General features: G+C 57.8%; 1 protein-coding gene across 5 annotated transcripts; it reads right to left on the bottom strand.

Moving 5' to 3' along the window:
* Positions 1-34: 34 nt before the first annotated feature.
* Positions 35-16,660, bottom strand: TRMU (tRNA mitochondrial 2-thiouridylase). Of its 5 annotated transcripts, none has more exons than XM_045464453.1 (11): positions 16,418-16,660; positions 13,299-13,464; positions 10,865-10,971; positions 8,924-9,046; positions 5,970-6,142; positions 4,398-4,451; positions 4,247-4,313; positions 2,852-2,952; positions 1,476-1,620; positions 1,052-1,134; positions 35-538 (listed from the first exon to the last, which is right to left on the bottom strand). In XM_045464453.1, exons 1-11 carry the CDS (start codon positions 16,497-16,499, stop codon positions 374-376), a joined length of 1,266 nt encoding a protein of 421 aa, XP_045320409.1. In that variant the 5' UTR covers positions 16,500-16,660; the 3' UTR covers positions 35-373. The 5 variants fall into 5 exon arrangements, with proteins under 5 accessions (XP_045320409.1, XP_045320412.1, XP_045320411.1 ...); XM_045464456.1 differs by lacking the exon at positions 16,418-16,660 and adding an exon at positions 11,081-11,201 and having other exon boundaries at positions 5,970-6,083; positions 13,299-13,404; XM_045464455.1 differs by lacking the exon at positions 2,852-2,952 and having other exon boundaries at positions 16,418-16,555.
* Positions 16,661-20,493: the final 3,833 nt, after the last annotated feature.

Genomic DNA, 20,493 nt, shown 5'->3' with positions numbered 1-20,493 from the left:
TCCACCCCCCAGGAGACCCCTGTCAGAATCCGTGTCCCAGACAGATGTTTTATTGACTGCTGTCCCCGCGGCCTCCTCGGCCAGGTCCCCTGCGTGCTTGCAGGTGGGAAACTTTCCATGAAAGAGCAACTCTAGAAATGGGGCACTTGGGACACACCCACTAGCCAGCAAGTCTTTCTGGCCAGAGCGCCGACTGGGAGAAGCCAGGGCTGGCCTCTCCGGGGCTCTCCTCGGCTCTGGCGGCTTTCTGGAAGCTCGGCCAGCCTGGAGGGAACTGGGGCCGCACACCCCGCCAAGCTCCCCCTCGCTGCCCCACCCCAGGCTCTGTTCCTCTGTGTCCGCGCCTGGCGCTTGCCAGCAGCTGCAGCCTCCTTCAGAGCGTGGGACCCAACCCTGGGCCGCCGCCCAGGCCATCGCTGGGGCCCTCGGTGGACACCCTGGACTTGCTCTTGCCCTTCTGGAGTATGTAGGCAGACGGCCCCAAGCGCAGGATTTTCCCGCTGCCCAGACACTCATCCCCTTTGTAGAAGACGGCAAACTAAAGAGGAAAGAGGCCCGTGTCACCAGCAGTGGGACCTGGCGCCAGATGCCCACAAGCAGCCAGCAGTGCGGGGGTGGGGGAGAGGGGGAGGGGCAACGCTCTGCCTGCCCCTCCTCTGTCCCCGCCCCCACGGGCCAAGACAGGGCAGCTGGGCCTCCCGGTGGCCAAGCAGGAGCAGCCCTCACTGCTGTCGTGCCTGGGGGAGGCATGCCGGGCGCGGGGCTGGCCGTGGCTTCCACCCTGGCTGCCCGGGTGACCTGAGCACCCACACCTGCTCCGCACGTCAGCCCCCACCCCGTGAACCGGGTGCCCCGGGGGGGAGGAAGCACGGCGCGTCCTTCCGGAGCATGAAGCCCACTGGCCGGAGCCCTCCCAGCTGAGCCAGTCCTAACGCCCAGGGGCTCCAGGCCCCGCACCCCCAGGGGTCGTGTGAGGCCCCGTCCTGCCTTCCAGCCGGGCTCCCCCTCCTCCCTCTGCAGCACAGCACCGGGCCGGGCGTGCCCGACTCACCTGTCCGGGGGCGAGGGCCCGCACGGCCTTCACGGCCGTCACCCACACGGTGCCGTCTTGATTGAGGGTCAGCACGCACGGCACTGTGTACGAGAGGGGTCCTCAGAGGGGGCACCGGCCTCTCCACGCGTGGTCGGCCCCAGGCCTCGCACCCCCAGGGAGGAAGGAGCCCCGCCCGCCGGGGCCCACAGGCACACGCACCACCTACGGCCCGGCCGCCACAGCCGCAGCCCCTGCCCGCAGCACCGACGACGGAGGCTAAGCTGGCCTCGAGCCTCCCGGTGCCGCTCCCAGGGCTGGCCCTCGAACAGGGGTTTGGAAGGGGTCATCCCACCTAACGGTGGGGGACCGTCGGGCTGCGGGTCTCGCGGCTGCTGCCCTCAATTGGGCTCCCCTGTCTGAAGGGACCCTCCCGCTCAGTCACCTAGCGCCATCTGGTGGCGGAACCGGAAGTGGCACTCCATCATCTTGTCGCGGACCAGGGCGGCGGGCGGCTCCTCCGCGATCCAGTGCACGCGGCTGGTCCGCAGCAGGTCCCGGTACAGAGCCGGGTGGTCTGTCCGGGGGGCCTGCGGAGCGGAGCGTGCAGGTCAGGGCACCGAAGCCCCCGGCGGGGGCGCCCACCCAACCACACGCCTATTGGTAACTGGGGTGTCGGCCACGGAGACTCAGGACCAGCCCACGGCCTTCCGGTCCCCGTTCCGCACGGGAGGAAACCAAGGCCCAGGAGGGAAAGTGTCTTGTCACGGCCACACACGGCGAGCGGCTGACCACAGCACGCTGCCTGCAAGTTCACGCCTCGCTGCCCCCACCTGCCTGGCGCACAGGCCTCCCAGGCCGCTAGCTTGTCTTTCAAAAAGGTCACCTCAGGAAGCCCGTCAGACACCAAGCGGCTGAGGAGACAAGGGACAGGGCAGGCTCCCCGGGGCTGTGCTGGGGCCATCTGCCCCTGGGGCCCCTGTCCCCCCCCCCCCCCCCAGGCAAGGATATCTTCATGGGGACAAACGTCAGCTGATGACCCTACGGGTTTTTCTGAAGGCAAAACAGACCACTGAAGTTTTACTCTAAAACCACTTTAATTCATACACGACCACAACCCCTGCCCCGGCTTCTATGCCTACAGCTCTTCCTGGAAGGAGATACCCAGAATCAGGGGGCGAAGCCAACTGGCCTCTCGGCCGGTGTCTAAGAGAAGGTCCCCCGGTTATGTGACAGCATGAGATGGCACCCCGCTCTCTCAGGGCAGGGCCACTGTCGGGGGGAGGGGCTACCCTGTAGGATGTTAGCAGCGCCCCGGCCTCCATCCAGCAGGGGACACTGCCGAACATCCCGGGGTGCAGGGCAAACGCACCCCCTTTGTGAAGCCCTGCTCTAGAGCCCAGGGACAGCGGGGGGGTGGGGGCACGGAGGTCCGGGGCATCGCTGTGGCACACAAACCGGTCTGGTCCTGGCTCCGCTCGGACCAATGACTTGCTGGAGCCTGGGTGAGCCCTGTCCCAAGCACTGAAGCCACCTCCTCTCTGTGGACCTTCGGGCTCTCTCCTAACAGACTGTATCTACACGTAGCAGCTAACGACACAACTGCTAGAGTGACCGGCGTATGCTAAGAGCCTAAGGAGTACCTTAAACAAACTCCTGGTACCTTGGGTCAGTCCCAGGAGGACGCAGAGGAAAGGCAAGGTGGTCCGTCAATCACTGCCACTCCGTAGGGTTTCAGCAGCCCTGCCTGGTCTCACAAACACTGTGGGCTGTGCCAAACACAGACCTCGGTCACCTGCCTAAGAGGCCAGCCCGACTCACCACAAACACGTCACCCTTGGTGCCGTCCTTCTCCACCACATACCAGGGCTCGCGTAAGCCGCCTATCCTGGCTCTCTGGCCCAAAGTATACAGGAACCAACCTACGGAAATACAGTTTCTCAGGGGACTGGCACCAGCCCCCTCCCAAACAGCACACCCCTCCTAACCGGAAGGGGTGGATGGAGGGGGACGGTCAGGAGGCTCCACGGACCACCGCCGAGGGGTAGTCCCGACCACACAGCTGAGCTCGTCCAGGCCCTGCCCCGTGCCTGGGTTAGGCTGTACCTCGCAGCCCCGGAAGGAGCCAATTCCAGCTGCTGGACCACCTGACCCGCGAGCAGCAGGAAAGCTCCTTTAGAAGGTGGACCGGGCGTCCTCCGGGCCCACGACCCCTTCCTGCCGAGCGTCCACCAGCCCCTCTGATGCACGAACCGCACGGGGGCTGTGGCATCCGGGCCGCCCCCGACTGCTCTGTGCACTCCCCACGGACTCCCCACGGAAAAACATCACAAGACCATATGGCCAAGCCGCCACCCCCTCCCTCCCTCCTGAGGGGATCACGGGGCCCCAGGCCACCGTGCTGGAGATGGGCAGGCAGCACCCTGCAGTTCTGTCCCCAGCAAGGCTGTCACCTCCACCTGTCTCCGCTTGGGGACATAAAAGCCCACCCCCGACAGGAAAGGGAAGCCATCCACCCAAACCGGGGCGGTGGATTCCAAAGAACCACCTGTGAGACTGGCCACGTCTGAGCACCAGCCCGTGCCCCCCCACCAGGTCAGGCACGCTCTCGGTCAAGACCCACCTGGCCACGCAGGGCCCGAGGGCTTCTCTGGCTCCAGGGCACAGACCCACCACTCACCAACCCAACGTCTATCCCCCCTCCCCCTGGGCTGTGAATGCTGGCGCCTGATTAGTCGGTCGCAGCCTCCCCACACCCACTCTGTGCAAGCTCACGGTGCCCCCCTGAAAACGCCTGCGCGTGAGCAAGCAGCACCCCAAGTGCAACACCGCTGCCTTATGCGGACCCCCTCTGACCCCACCTCTTCCTTGTTCTAGATCTGGAAGCTCCGACTCTGGAATCAGTCGATCACACTCCTTTCATGAGGACCGAATGTTCTCTTTTCGTACAGATAATTCCACGTGCAGGGACGGAACACCTAACCGGAGAGCGACGTCCTTCTGACTCGGATGGCACCCCTCTCTGAGCCGCAATGCCTCCCGGCCACAGCCGCCGCCACGCTCCCTCGCTCACCCGCGACCCCCACCCGCAGGCTTCTCAGACTCACGGGCAGATGTGGAAGGAATTACAGGCTTCTCGCCTCAATTTCCCACAGCGGAAGCCCGCCCCACGACTCGGGGAGTTTACAACGAAGGGCAGCCGAGGCTGTGTCTCACCTTTATGTGTTCCCAGAACTCTATTGTCTTCTATGGAAATAAATTTACCAGGCCGAGGCTGCAGATACTGGAAAACAAGCACTTCCTTACTAAGGGATCCAAGTCCAGAGCAGAAACACGGGTCCACACTCACGTGTCAAAGAACACCCACCTGAAGGATGAAGTTTTCAAAATTTCTTTTACCGACGAAGCAGATGCCCATGCTCTGAAACGAAAGGAGGGCCGTGCGTGAGGCGAACGGACAGGCAGCCGGCGTCCGCACGAGGACACGAGGACCAGCCAGGCCGGGAGAACGAGAGACGGGGCACCTGGGCCTCGCCGGGCCCCACCGCCTGCCCTGAGCCTCGGCCCACCTCCGGGCTCCGGGCCTGGCTTTCCTCGGCCAGTCACACCCACAAACAGACCTGAGGGGCCCGCAGAACCTCTCAGCCTCTCCTCTTAGCCGGCTCTTAAATAACGGACCCCCGACCCTGGATCTTATGAGCTCAGCGAGGCCGCCATCACGTCCACCCCTGGCAGGATGTGGCCCCTGCGCGGCAGACGTCAGCCCAGCTGCCCCAGGAGAGAAGATGATAGTCGTGCGAGCCGTCAGACCACCGTCCGGGAGCCATGGGGGACACGGGGGCCAGAGCAGGACCCGCAGGTAGAGGGGGTGGGCCAGAAGCTGAAGCATCACAGTAGAGTCCGTGGAGGAGAGGACTCCCTCAGGGAGGCCTACTCCAGCACAGAAGACACGCTGGAACGCGCTCCACGCGGCTCCTGTCCCGTCACGGCTTTCTGGCCTGTTCTCTACAGTGCGTCTCTGCAGTGTGGCGCCCCCTCCCCCCGCTCCCCCCACAGAGCCACACCCAGAAACTGAACAGGTAAACAGAGGAACAGACATGATGGGTGGCGGGATGTGTCAAAGGATGTGGTCCTGGGAAGGGACGGTCATGCTCGTGCCCAACCCTGGACGTCACCCAGTCAGACCGAGCGCACCGAGCCTGCGGGACCATCCCCTGGTACTGAACCTCCACCACGCTGCCCTCACCTTCACTCCAATGCATGGGCTCTTTCTTGCCTCAGGGCCTTTGCACATGCTCTTTGCACTATTGGGACTGTCTCCCCACCCCCCCCCCCCCACCCCCAGCCCTCTCTGTGACACTAAATCCTATTCATCCCGAGGTCTTAGGTAAACATTAACTCCTAGGAGCCCGTCCTCGGGTCGGGGTCAAGCCCGATCTAGTTAGAGCCCCCTGGTGTGAGGAATTCCTTTCACAGGATCCTCTAATGTCCTACACAGACGTTGTCTAATTTTACGGTGGTTTGTTTCGTGAAGACACCGTGTGCCCCTCACCCACCCTCACAGGCCCGGAGCACAGCACCCTCGACTGAGGGGCTGGACGAGTACGGGCAGCGCCGGAGCTCTGACCCGGGGCGTCTCGGGGCCCGGTCCTCACTGTGCCGCCCTCGCCCGGCAGGCTGGGCCAAGAGCACCCACTGAGCCACCACGGCTGCTGTGAAAAGCTGCCCACCCCGGAGTGGGGCCGCGGAGGGGTCGGGGCGGGGGGGGGAGAAGTCCCGTCTCAGCGGCCTTCTGAATGTGCACAGGGCCTCCCAGAGCACGCAACCCCGCTCTCTCCTGACGTTAGAGCCTGCGGAGGACACGGGGCGGTGACCACAGGGCCCTGCTTCTCCCCAGACCGCGGAGAGGGTGACGCGAGCACAGCGCCCTCGACCCTACCTCTTTCTTCTGAAGCACATGATGAAGTCTATTCTCTGCAGCTATTTTCTTGACAAAATCTTTCGTTAATCCCCCCAGAGGGAAGAGGGTTCTCCTCAGGGCATCTTGGGAAACCTGGCTGAGAAAGAAGGTCTGGTCTTTAAAGCTGTCAGCTGCTTGTAGAAGCTTTACCGCTGCCAAGAGTAAAGAACAAAACAAGTTGCAGAAATAAAAATGATGGTACTTTGCTCTGAATAACGTCTTTCCCTCTACTTGGACTCCCCCTGGCCTGTCAGAAGCAAAAATCAATACTCAAAAGCAGACTACTAGAAAGAAAAAATACACAACAGACAATCACCATGGATAAGGGGAGAAAAACTCTCCCTAATTCAACTACCATTAAAAACGACACAGGGGAGGGGCGCCCGGGTGGCTCAGTCGGTTAGGCGTCCGACTTCGGCTCAGGTCATCTCATGGCTCCTGAGTTCGAGCCCCACGTCAGGTTTTGTGCTGACAGCTCAGAGCCTGAAGCCTGCTTCGGATTCTGTGTCTCCCTCTCTCTCTGCCCCTCCCCTGCTCGTGCTCGCGCGCTCGGTCTCTCTCAAAAATAAACATTAAAAAAAAAAAAAAGATACAGGGAAGGCAGATTTCATGCGATAAGGAAATTTATTCCAGTTCGCACATTAGATGACAGTATTTTATTTTAAAAAAAAAATTTTTTTTTCAACGTTTTTATTTATTTTTAGGACAGAGAGAGACAGAGCATGAACGGGGGAGGGGCAGAGAGAGAGGGAGACACAGAATCGGAAACAGGCTCCAGGCTCTGAGCCATCAGCCCAGAGCCCCATGCGGCGCTCGAACTCCCGGACCGCGAGATCGTGACCTGGCTGAAGTCGGCCGCTTAACCGACTGAGCCACCCAGGCGCCCCTCAAAACCTATGATTTAAAAAACACAAGTTGACAACCGTTAAAGCACAGACAGGAACATCTGGGAGATATGCTCGTGCCAGGAACCTTCACACAACCCTGAACCTCACGCCCGTGGCCGGCCGACGGCGCCCCCACTTTGCACAGGTGAGGTAACCAGACACAAGGCCAGGGCCCAGGAACGTTGGCTCTGGGGGCCACCCGACCCCGCGTGCGCTCTCCCCGGGGCCCGGGCCCAGGCCAGGAGGCTCTATTCCAGGTCTCTGGGGCAACTAAGTAAGAATTCAATAAAAAGCTCTAGTGTGCCTAAAAAACACACTAAAACAAAGACACGGTCATATTATTAAGACAACCACACGTTAAAATTACTCAACAAAACAGAGGTCAACGCAATCACAAGTTTCAGAGTGCCTGTGGCCTAGCAGAAAGGTCCAGACGGCTCTGGAAGGCAAACCATGTTCTAGGAGACAAGTGAGCGTGGCTGTTCCACATGGAAATAAACCCTTCATCTACTCAGGACCCTTCAGTCCGTATTTACTCAGTGGATCCTGCTGTGGCGCCCCCGAGTGGCGTGGAGCGGCTTCCGGAAGAGTGGCGGGGAGCGGCTGGGAGGGAGGCAGAAGACGCCTGTCCTCTCCCCTACGTCTGTACCTGAGGCCAAAGGCCCAGCACCCGGCAGACAGCAGTATGTGCTGGGCCCGCGCGGGCCGGGAAGGCGATCTGAGCGCCCTGTGCCGTGGAGGAGGAAGGGCCGCCGGGCAACAGCCAGCACCCTGGGGGCCCCTGCAGCACGATGGCCGTGGCCTTCCGACCAGGCCCAGAGACACCGAGGACAGAGCCCAACTGGGGCCTGGCACAGCAGGACGAGCGTAAGCTGTGGAGCCGGGCAGAACTGGGCTGGGATCCAGGTGTAATATGCAGCGGGATTCTCGCACAGAGTCGCGACGCCGAGGCTCTTCTTTCCAGGAAGCAGCTTTATTCCTGCCGGCACCGCTCAGTTGGGTTCGTACCCAAAAAACGGAGCCCCGAACTCCACGTGGCGTAGATTTTTGTGTGTTTTTTACTTCTTTGTCTTCCATATATGGTAACACACAAACATGCAGTCTGATTAAGCGATCTCACGTTACAAGGTCATGAGGGATGATGCGGTCACGTATGTGTGTGGCCAGCTTGCCTTGAGGTTTTTTTTTCTTTCCTTAGGGAGGGGACCCTATCACATTACCACCAGAGGCACCCTGGCCAAAGGACTTCATCCAAGCCTCAGTTTCCTCATCCGTGAGACGGCACAAGACGACCCACCTCCACTCTAAGAGGAGCCAATGGAACGTGTGCCCGTAACAGCCTGGGCTTGGGGGAAAGGGGAAGGTGCCGTGAGGCGGGCGGTCAGCAGGGCGCACGTGCACAATGCCAACCCTTCAGCGCTCCCACATCAGTGGAAACTTCTCACTCGCATATGGCTCTGGGCCCATTTCGTCTCTCACTTCACGGTGACGTGAATTCCTCTTTTCTACAAACAGATGTATGCCAGGACAAGCCAGCAGTTGGGCATTTTTCTAGAAAGGTGAAACTGTGCTCCCTCTAACGCAGACAAACTGATCTGCACACGTAATCTCTGTAAACGGATTTTCCACCAGCCTGAGCATCAGGCCCCAGCACCTGGGTCGCACTGGATCCATACTCCTAAGTCTCGAGCCCTCGAGAACTTGATGGTAAGTAACGAGGCCTGTGAGCACTTCAGCTATCAAGTATCTCCTCAAACATCACGGGAACCCTCAAATCACTAGCACCCAGCGTACGGAACTGGGCTGCCAACCAGATTCAGGTTCCAGCCAGTCGGTGCCCAGGCGCCCGACCGGGACTCCCGCTGCCTCATCCCGGGCTCTAAGGGCACACAGCCCTCTTGGTAACTGTACTTTTCCAAAACAAGCAAGCTAGTTTGGAACACAGAGACCTGGAGGGCCTGCTCAGAGAGCGACGCGTTGCTACTCTCCGAAACATTTTCCTCTGTGCACAAATACTTAAGGTCTGACCTGGGCGCTTTAACTTACCATTTCTAACTTCAAATCGATTTCTGAAAAGCCCTTCTGGCCTCTTAATGTGCTTCTGCTGAAAGACTTCCTCATCTTCCAGTGAGGTTCTGGCATAATGACCTGTGGCGACCGCGTCTGCTCCTGTGAGGTTTTTAAAAACACAAGATCAAACTTCAGACGCGCAATGGCCGGCCGTGGCCTCCTCGGGCCTGGGGAGCTCAACGAAGCACGCGGACGCCGAGCCTCGTACTGGATGGTCTGCAGAGGGCCGCCTCCACAGGGGGTCGGTCCAGGGGAGGGAGGCTCACCTTTAACTCTTCATTTAAACTGATACAATCTTGCTACAAGGTTCCAGTGCAGCTTTAGGAACCTGTGAAGAACCTTTAAGACCCCACAGCGATCGCACGGCCCACCAGATGCCCGGTCTCCTCACACGCTCAAAACCAAAGTCAACACACAATCCAGGGACCGGTCACGCCTCCCCGGAACAAACTGGGGCTAAATGTCAGCCCCCCAGACGCGGCCCACCGGGGCAGGGCACGGCAGACGCCAGACCGCAGGCTCGAGGGCCGCTCCAGGCGCCTGGGGCCCCAGACCTGCGCCCGATAGCGTACGAGAATGGGCCGTCGAGCCTGGTTAGCGAACCTGCACGTCTCTCTCCTGACATTCAGTTCTGACGTTAGCCATTCAAAGTCATCCGGACTTTTGGACTCTGTTTCGCAGGCGTCATCGTGGTCTGTGAACCCACGTTCTGCCACCCCCTCGGCTGCGGTCGCTCGTACGCTCGATCCGCGAGCCTGCTCTGGGCCCACCTACGTCGCCATGGCAGTGCTGACGGGACAGAGAGGCCAGCAGTCTGGTGACACTACTGGACCGCCGGCACAGGACAGTCACAATAACACGTCTTGGCACGTGGCCACACACGGCAGGGTGAGAAGCCCGGGACAGAACGAACCGAGGGGCCAGAAGTGGGAGCTCCGGCAACAGCAGGACACAGGAACAGGCCGGTGGGCGTCACAGCAGCAGACACGCAGACGGTCCGAGCAAGCCAGTGGGCATCAGGGAAGTTCACACGAAGGAAGAGGGACGCCCCAATGGGCACACAGACACGAGCGAGGAGAACTACCAGAGTAGACAAGATCTGCAGGTCAGCCGTCTACAGTTGGCAGGGCCACGATGGGTTGTTTTTGAGAGGGCGCGTGTGTGTGTGCATGCAGGGCAGGGACAGAGGGGGACAGAGAGAGAGACAGAGTCCCAAGACGGCTCAGACTCAGCACGGAGCCCGATGTGGGGCTTGATCCCGTGACTCCAGGATCACGACCTGAGCAGAAATTAAGAGTCAGACGCTCAACTGACTGAGCCACCCAGGCGCCCCTCGATGGGCTTTTACAACAGACCAGCAAAACGTGGCTTCAAATCCAGAGAAACAGAGACCCAGAATCCAAAATCAGGTACAGACCCAGACCTGTTCTCAAGGCAGAGCAGAAAGCCACGAAGAAAGCCTGCTGAGAACGTCTCAGCAGGACTAGCAAAAAGGAGGACCAGCAAGAAACCAAACGCCGACTCTGCTGAGCTCTAACTCAGGCTCGGGAAACTTCCGCTAACTATAAGCACGCCTGGAACCGGTGCCGTTCTGAGCAGAACTGGACCTCAGCTCTCAGCTCTCTGCCAGTGACCCTGTGTTTCCGCAGGATGTCGTCAAGTTCGTGGCTCCTGAACCAACAGCGCAGGCCTCGCACCCATGCGGTCCACAGTGAAGACGCGCGCTCTCTTCCGTGCGACCCTGTCATTTGCATATTGCCAGAAAGTTCTTTCTTACTCGGTGAGATAGAATATTACTGTTTTCACCGCCTCCTTTCCTTCTGGAAGACCAAACTGTTTACGAGGATTTGGCTGCTGACTATCTCTGAAAACCTTGTGACTTTAAAAAGATTAAATGGAAACAATGAAATTACTTACCGAGATTATCCACAGCATAATGGAAAAAACAGCTGAATTTGATATGCTTGTTGCAAACTATGTCAGGATTGGGAGTCCTTCCTTTCTCGTATTCACTTAAAAAATCACTGGAATAGAAGAAAAAGACTTTTGTTTCTGAGTGCGAAACATTCCTCAAAAAAAAAAAAAAATACATCTGTTAAGTTACTTGCTTAACTTGGTTTCTCCTTCTCTTACCAAAACCCTAATTTTCCGTAAAATAGGAGAGCTTCGGTATACGGCCGTTTCCAGTATTTTCATCAAATATTCCTTTAAAGCCGGGGGCACTTCCCGTCTGAATCTACGACAGTGAATAAACCTGGACAGAAAGTCAGGTATCACCGGCCACTACGGCTCAGCGGCCATTCTGTCTCCCCAGAGGCTCATGGGGCGCGGGGGAGGGGAGGGGGACTGACCCAACTCCAGCCTCCCGACTTCGCCCAGAAAAGGCGGCTGGAGTGAAGAACGTGCCAGAGACAGCGTGGGAACGACCTCATCCAGAGCGACAACCGGGGCTCTACTAGCTGTCCCACCAGCAGCCTGGCGACCCAGGGCCCTGGGCAAACGTGCCAGCAAGGACCTCTCCCACGTGGCTGACACGTTCCCGAGGGGCCCTGGGGGCCGCCAGGGCAGCGGCAGCCCAGCTGGACTCCTGTTCTAACCGGCCGGCTGCCCGGACACAAAGACGGTTCGGCAAGAGCTTCGTGTCTTCCATGTCCGTATGTACTCGCGCGACAGGTTGTACGGTGGGCAGGTGGGACCGTGTCGCTCCTCACTGACCCACGACGGTTACAGACAACAACGCTGACCACGAGGGTCACGTTATGAAGACAAACTAAGAACCTGCACAAGGTCCCAGTCACATGCGCATCTCCAACCTCAGCGGGCGATGCCGAGCCGTGTTCCTCCCGCCTGTTACTCCGCTCGGAACGGCTAAAACTTGTGTTGCTCCGTACTTCTATTGTTTTAATTGCTAGAAAGTCGTCGAGGGTTTTCCTTTTTAATGTCGGTTTATTTTGAGAGAGAGAGAGAGAGAGACAGCATGCACGAGCAGAGGAGACGCAGAGAGAGGAGAGAGAGAATCGCAAGCAGACGCTGCGCTGTCGGCACAGAGCCCAACGTGGGGCTCGAACCCACAAACCGTGAGATCGTGACCTGAGCTGAGATCAAGAGTCAGACGCTTAACCGACGGAGCCACCCGGGCGCCCCCCAAGTTGTCAAGCGTTTTGTTAAACTGTAAACTAGTTCAGGTAGAATCCATGCTTTACTCTCTTATGTCCACAGCCCCCAGAACGTTCTCTACGTAACAAGTATCGAGCGAATGTTAAAGAGGTTAAGCGTTTACGCTGGTTTGCGAAAGCCATGGGAACCATTCCCCAAGCGGTGTAACGGAAGACAGGTCAGTGGCATCAGCAGGAACCAGAGCGGAGCCTGTACAGTGGGAGGGGAGAAGCCCTGCCTGCACCCCGCGAGGGAGATGGCAGGAGACCCCTGAAGGCCAGGTGGGCCTTGGACAGAATTCAGAAGTCTCTGAGCCAGACAGTGCTATCTTTATGTCCCCAGAGGCGGCACTGGGCCCAGGACAGAGCGAGCACCTAAAAATCATTGTTGGGGATGTTATTAGATCTTTTTTTTTAAGTTGTATTTATTTAAGTAACCTCTACACCCAATGTGGGGCTCAAACTCACGACCCCGAGATGAAAAGTCGCATGCCCTTCCGACCGAGCCAGCCAAGCACCCCCGTGTTAGATTTTTAAAGTCTTTGTGTGTGTGTATGGGTTTCGTGTTTTCAAGAGGCAGAGTGGGGCGCCTGGGTGGCGCAGTCGGTTAAGCGTCCGACTTCAGCCAGGTCATGATCTCGCGGTCCGGGAGTTCGAGCCCCGCGTCGGGCTCTGGGCTGATGGCTCAGCGCCTGGAGCCTGTTTCCGATTCTGTGTCTCCCTCTCTCTCTGCCCCTCCCCCGTTCATGCTCTGTCTCTCTCTGTCCCAAAAATAAATAAACGTTGAAAAAAAAAAAAATTAAAAAAAAAAAAAAAAAAAAAAAAGAGGCAGAGTGGATCACCTAATTCTTTTTCCCAGAAGCCCCCAATCCCTGACGCACACGGGAACCACCGTGTGGCACCTGTCAGGCAAGACCCCGGCCTTAGCTACCTTCCCCTACGTCAGCAGCAGAAACGACTCAAGGTTCACGAAGGCATTAAAGAGACTTCTGGCAGGTGGCCAGGCTGCTCCGGGACCCAGGCATGGCCTCTGACGAGAGCTCCCAGGGCGGCTGAGGCCTCCCACGCGTGGCCTCTGGCACCAATGCAAACAGCACTGCCCGCGTGTCTCCAGTCTGGCCAACCATGGCACTGCTTCCCTGGGAAGGGCGGCACGGCACACGAGGAAGCCTCCCGCGTCTCTGAGCCGCACTCACCTGAACACGTCATTCCAATACTCCTTCACGTAGGACACTTGATGGAACGGGATGTCTAGGATCTGGCAAACTCTGTAAGCATCTTCACAGTCTCTGTCGGCAGTGCAAACCCCGTGTTCATCTAGCGAGTCCCAGTTCTTCATGAACACCCCCGTCACCTGGTAGCCTGGGGAAGGGAGGAGGCACAGATCAGAGTCCATAATCAACCCTGGGTGAAAAGGCAGCGGCTTCTGAGCTCCGAGCAGCTCCCCGGCGGGCCCCCCTCCCACACCACCACCTGCTGGTTCGCCCAGAGATGTCTGCTTTGCTACAAGGCCTTCAAAGTGACCCACATCTTAGCCCAAGACACCTGACTTGCCGGCTGGCTGAGATGCTCCCTCGGCTACACTCCCGCAGCACTCTGTAGAGGCCTCCGACATCACAGTGCATGGCTGGACTGCAACTGTTGGCCAGCGTTTACCCCCAGGCAAGCAAGGTGGTATACTTGCATCTTTGTGTCCCCCCCCTCCCCCGCATCAGCACGATGCACGCCCAGCATGCGGGAGAGGCTCGGCAAATGAGCCATGAATCAGAGAGCAGGAACTCAACTTTTTTTTTTTAATGTTTGTTTATTTTTGAGAGACAGAGACAGAATGCGAGTGGGCTGGGGCAGAGAGGGAGGGACAGAATCCGAAGCAGGCTCCAGGCTCTGAGCTGTCAGCACAGCCGGACGCAGGGCAGGGCTCGAACCCACAAACCACGAGATCATGACCCAAGCCAAAGTTGGACGCTTAACCCACTGAGCCACCCAGGCACCCCTAGGCTATTCGATTATAAATGTTATACTAACTTTATCTTTTATGACCCAGTTTTTCCTTTTCTGTTGTAACAAAGTACCCAACCAAATACTGGAAAGACCAGCTTAGGTGAACTACCCAGGTGCCTGCCTTGCAGGAGAAATGTTTCTTTCTACATGGGTAGGCTCAATGTAACAAAAGCCAGAACACATGACTCCAAAGGACAGAGACTGGATGACAAAGCTTTGACAAAACTAACCTACAAATTTGCAAGACCACCCCCACCCAGCTGGTTAATCCAGTTAATCTGGCCCTCCCCACTCTGCTTCCCAGAGCACCTGACTCCCTTCTCTCTCTCTCTTTTTTTTTTAATATTTACTTTTGAGAGAGAGGGAGAGCACAAGTAGGTGAGGGGCAAAGACAGAAAGAGAGAGAGAGAGAGAAAGAGAGAGAGAGAGACAGACAGACACACACACACACACACACACACACACACACAGAATCCAAAGCAGGCTCCAGGCGCTGAGTTGTGAGTTGTCAGCACAGAGCCTGATGCGGGACCTGAATATGCGAACCGTGAGATCATGACCTGAGCTGAAACTGGACACGCAACTGACTGAGCCACCCAGGCGCCCGACTCCCTTCTCTTATAGCTCATACCACACTGGGCTCTGTTGGGTGTGTTCCAGTCAGCTCCCTTCTGCAAATCACTGAAGCATGGAGCTCTTCAAAGGGCAGGGACTCCATCTCGTCCAGCCTGTCCCAGTGCCCATTACAGAACCAGAGCCAAAAAAGGGCTTGTGGGATGGAGAGAGCTCCACGCATCCCATTCACACCTGCATTCCAAGTGCCCAAAAAGGAAAGGCTCACAGCAGAGGGTGCAAGAATGTCACTTTAAAACTCCACTCATCTCTAACCTCATCTGCCTGCTCATTCTTCCCTTGGAGACGGAACCCGCTTACAGGGGCACCAGGCTCAGGCACTCTAGGACGGGACCTTAGCGTTTCACCCATCCTGAACTTTCCATAGGGCACATGACAGCAAGTGCAACTCCAACAAGACCAGGAAAGCCCTTGATGCCAAGGAGAGGACCGAGCTCTTCCTTTGCTGAGTCCATCAGCTTCCGGCACTGAGAAGGAAACCCCAGGAAAGGCTGCCATATGAAGTGGAACAGTCTGGATCCTGGCGGGGTGGGGGTGGGGGGGGTGGGGAGAATGACCTTCCTGAAGAGTAAAACCGTGTATCTGGCCTGCCCACGTCACTCAAAACATGTCACACACGTCATCGGGGACCTTCCAGGGCTCTGCAAGTCTGCCCAACCTAAAGCGCCTAAAATAACATCTTAACCAGGGCGCTACCTGCTTCTCTACCCTCCTCTCCTCTCCTTCCACCTCCCTCTGGCCAACACTGCCACACCTCTGACCTTTTGCTCCAGCTGTGGACTCTGCCAGAAGCACTTACCTCCATACTGCAGGCCCCCAATTCTCCACTTAGTGAAACCCTAGTCTTCCTTCTTCAAGCCTTGCCTCAAACACCATCACCCTCTATGATGCTTTGATTTTCCCGTTCTCAAGTTAGAGATGTTTCTATTTAACACCTTCAACTATGCCTTTCACAAAACCTACAGTTATCAGTGTGTGCTAATAACCACTGCTGTTTTCTCAATGCCTGACGTGTGCTGGGCACTGGGGTAAAGCTTCTGTATTTGTTAAATGCTTCCACTAAGCCAGTGAGGTAGGGTTAGCTCCATTTCACAGAAAGGGGGAGCTTAACTAACGTGCCTGAGGTCAGGAACCCCTCATTCATCCCTGCATTCCAAGCGCCCAGAATGAAAGGGCTCACAGCAGAGGGTGCACGAATGTCGCCAAGTGGATGAGGTCTCACAACGAGAAGGACCACACAGATGGGGAATTCAGCTCATCTCGGCTCCCGACCCCGGGCACTCTCTAGACGCCAGCAAGCAACGCCAGTACCCTGGCGGAAATCTGTCGCGCGATGCACGGCGAGCACCGACGATCCGCTGACATCTCGGCACACGCGCTGAGGACCGCGTTGGCACCTCGAGGGCAAGGGCCTGTCTGGCGCGGCCCCTGGGCCGCGGGGGTCAGCTCGTTCAGGGCCGCCCGCGGCCTCCCAGGGTCAGCGCCGTCCCCGCCGCCGTCACTCCAGGCAGAGGGCTCCGGAGCCGGGGAGAAGCGCGGCCCCCAGGGTCAGGATCCCTACCACTGGGTCGGTAACCGGGCTGGCGGGGCGCGGGGGAGCGCCCAGGCGGTCGCGCGTCCTCGACCACCCTGTGGAGGGTGAGGGGCCGGGAGCCGGCGTCTCCGAGGAGGGGTCGCTCACCTCTCCGCCTCAGCAGCAGCGCGGCCACGGCGCTGTCCACCCCGCCGGACAGGGCGCACACGACGTGCCGCGCCACCTGCATCCGCACGCTGCCAACCTCCCCAACAGCAGTCGCCGCTTCCGCGCCGCGCCGGAAGCCCCGCCCCCGCCGCGGCGTCGCAGACGCGGCCCGGGCGGAAACGTGTGTCCGCGCGCGACGTTCCGCCCTTTGCCCGGGCTTCCGCTCCCGAGGCCCCGCCCACGCCCCCTGCGCGCGCACCCTAGCTCGGGCTCGCTGCCGCGGCTGCGTGAGCTGCTCCGGGGCGGGGCTAGCGTCTACTTCCGGGTGCGCCAGCGGACGGGCTGGAGGCGGGCGAGGAGACGAGGGAGGGGAGGAGCTGGTTTCTAGGAGAGGGCACCTCTAAGCAGGAGAGCCAAGTGATCTCATCTAAATTCAGGAAGATTCTCCTGGGTGCCCTGCGCAGAGGACGAACTGGGAGCCTGGTTAGGAGGCGTGATAGCCACCTGGGGAAGAGGTGTACTTGCAGGTAGAATCTAGCCCTTGCTGCGCGAATGGCTGTGGGGGGATGAGAAAGACCGTGGAGGACTTGATGTTTCTCTTCCCGGAGGAGGGAGTGACCTGCCTGGTCCGTGTCAGGTGCCTGGGGAGAATCGGCTGTTCTGAACGAGTGCGCACGGGAGCGCACGCGTGGGGCAGCCGGGTAGAGGACCGGTGGCGGGCACATTTCTGGAGGACAGAAACAGCAGAACCCGGAGAGATTCGCTGGGCCTAAAGGAAGACAGTGGGAAGGCAGAGGAAGAGGACCAGATTGGAAACCTGAACGGAGCAGGGCGGGCGGAGAGCCTGTGAGAGCGAAGAGGTGGTCACTGCGGAGTACCAAAGCAGGGGATTGGCCCGGCTCAGACCAAGAGGGTCACGGGGCCCAAAGGACTGATTTGGGTTGACACCAGAAGCTGCGTGGTCCGCACCAGCAAAATACAGGCATTCTGTAAGTCAGCGACTCTCAACTTTATTCACTTCAAACCCAGCATCCCGTTTTACAGGGTGGCCCAGAGGTGACACCAACCTACACATAGAACCACAAAGAATGCTTCTCTAACCGGTTTTTACTTTTGCAATATGCCACGTACATGTAATAGATGTTCCGTTTGGTTCTTTTTCACTTTGAAATACTGCAGTCCACCAAGATAGTGGTGAAGTCTAAAGTAGTCCACTCCACTAAATTAGTTTCATGTAGAATTTGAACCATGGTTTGAAAATGCCAGGGAGGAAATGCGGCAGCAAATGAGAATAAATGGAAATCGGGCCAATAACACACACACACACACACCCCAAAGCCTCAGGTTAGAACTGGGCTAGTTTTTAATAGTTTCTTGACAGGTTGACAGTGGGCGCAAGTGTTTAAACTGGGATGATTATTAAGGAAGGCATTTTCCTGAGGACAGAACTACCTCGAGGGTCTAGAGAGAGACGAGGAAGGCCCCCAGTCTCCATTTCTGAGAAGGAAAGCAGGTACTGCCAGCTGGAGAGTTGTGGCCGCTGGTGCCACGAGCAGGCACAGGGCGAGCTCCCCGACAGGCAGGAAGGTCACAGGGCCCCTTGGGGAAACAAGAATGACTGCTTTTTCTGAAGAGGGTGTCATCCAATAACACATCCAATGAGAGTATCTGTTTCATCTTGGACTTCCCAGAAGAGATGAGTAAACACAGTATTTGGACACCTGGCCTTCGGGCAAATTTGGGGGTGAGCCTTTAGTGGGGTCTGTGGCAGTGGCTGAACCACGGGGTGGGTATTTTGGCTCAGTCTAGAGGACCACGCCCTTCCTGGATGTGGCAGTTTGGTACAAGGGCAGAAGCCCAGTTTTCCTGCCCAAGCAGAGGGATTTTTTTCAGGTCTGCTACCCACCCCCCACCCCCCACCCCCGCAAAGTGGCTGAAACATACATTTGCTACATTTTCTGCTGCTTTTCAGTTAAAGGCAAGGTATTTCAGCTACTTTGGATGGCGCAGCGATAGGAAAGACCATGAATTCTCAAGTGCCATGTGCTAAGAGCGATGTAAGATTAGATTTCAGAGGCTTGCACCAGAAAATTAATGAAATATAAAAACCAGGTGAAGTTGGGCCTCTTAAACCCAGGAGGGTGGCCCTCTAGTGGCAGCCAAGGTCCTGTCTCCAGGGCCAGTGTGTCCTTTCCCACACTGAGCCCTTCGGGTGGTGCGCTTAGGAGGAAAAAGAGCGCCTGGGGGACGTTCTGCCAGGAGGTGCTGCGTATCCTACACGTGCCTCTGGGGGGTCGTCTCCCACCCATTTGAGAATTAGAGTCCTATTACTTCTGTCTTGCCTGAGGACACCTGCAGATTGGATGGCACCCCTGGGCCCCGGTAAGAGCCTGGCCGCTCCTGAGGCAGCCTGGGGGGAGGGGTCCTGGATGAGGGGAGCCAGGGAGTGGGCCCAGGACGGAGGGCCCAGCTCATGCCCTGGATTTGGATGGGATGGCCAGAGCCCCACTAGGTAACTGTGTATTAGCTAAGAGTTCAACGCACCTCCCTCCCACCACTAGGCAGGGAAGCCTGAGCTTTGCCCCCCACCGCATCCCCGGGGCCATGCGGCCTGCCTCATCTCCATGAACACGTGGGGCGCTGGGCCGGCTCAGTCCGTGGAGCGTGCGACTCTTGACCTTGGGTTCGTGTAGAGATTACTTAAAAATAAATAAATAAAAACTTTTAAGAAAACAACATGGGAATGAATTGATTCAGTTCCAGGTTTGGGGTTTTCCCCTGTGAATCGCCGGGCCACGGAGGAGGAGTGGGCCACTGGGCTTCCTGCAGGTTCCCTGCTCCCGCCAGCCGGGGGGAGGGGGGGGGGATTCAGACAACAAGGTGAGTTGCTCTGAGTCTAACCGTGGTCTATTCAGACAACTGCGCAAGGCGCTCACACATCCGAGCAGCCCCGCCTTTGAACGTAAACCTTCTACCCACAGGTGCAGCCATCCTCTGCGGGATGTCTGCTTCCCCTCTGCAGACACCACAGGAGTCACCTTCCCGTTCCCGGCGTTAACCGGAGAAACCTCAAAGTGCAGCCCCCCGCTCCCCGGCTCTCCCCGCTCAGCCCCGGTCTCGTGCAGGAAACACCAGGTGGGAGCCCAAAAAGCAGGTGCACGTAGTGCTGTGAGGCCATCGAACCGAGACTGAGGAATTTCCTCAAGAAGTGAGGTCTCTATACACACCGGTGGCTCGCAGGCTAGCTGGCTGTCAGAAAATACTAGAACGGCTTCAGGCAGGGACTACGCTGCCCAGTGGCCCTTAGCTCCGTTTCCTCCTGCCCTCCGGCCAAGGGCTCAAGCTTTAGCACAGCCGAGGGGTCCACTCCTCAGACAGGTGGCTCCTTACCTCTCTCACCTCCCCCTCCGTGCTGGCCGCCACCTCCCTAGAACGGCCGGCACCCAGGGAGTCTGCATGTCGGTGCAGACTGCTGATCCTGCCCCCGACCGGGGCGGTGGGGCCTGGGGTCTGCATCCAAACCAGTATTTCTTCATACTCAATTCTGAAAATCACTTGGGGAAGGGTGTCCAGGTGGCTCAGTGGGTTGAGCGTCTGACTCTTGGTTTCGGCTCGGCTGGTGACCTCACAGTTCGTGGGTTCGAGCCCCACATCAGGCCCCGCAGCTGGCAGCTCAGAACCTGCCTGGGATTCTCTCTCTGCCCCTCCTATGCTCGTGCTTACTCTTTCTCAAAATAAATGAGCTTCTAAATAAAATCACTCGTGGAAACAGTTTGACTAACATCAATCTGGCATACTGATTAATGATTAAAATAGTTACACCTGCTTAAAAATCAAGATAACCTTAAAATCGAAGTATGCTTTAATACATTTTCATTTATTTTCCAATTTAATTTAAACCTAGAATATTTGCCTTTTCATGCAAACTTAATTTTAAAAATAGTCACCTGCCATTTTTACACGCAAAAGACACAAAACAAAATTCTTTACCTCCAGCCCAGCGTGTGGGGCAGCGGTAAGCTCGGGGCCGATTGCACAACATCCCCTCTAGGCCCGGGACCTTTACTTGGGGTTGT

The sequence above is a fragment of the Leopardus geoffroyi genome, chromosome B4 (genome assembly GCF_018350155.1).
Source record: "Leopardus geoffroyi isolate Oge1 chromosome B4, O.geoffroyi_Oge1_pat1.0, whole genome shotgun sequence".
Taxonomy (NCBI): domain Eukaryota; kingdom Metazoa; phylum Chordata; class Mammalia; order Carnivora; family Felidae; genus Leopardus; species Leopardus geoffroyi.
The sequence above is the reverse complement of the archived record's forward strand: the minus strand, read 5'-3'. Positions and strand labels throughout refer to the sequence as shown.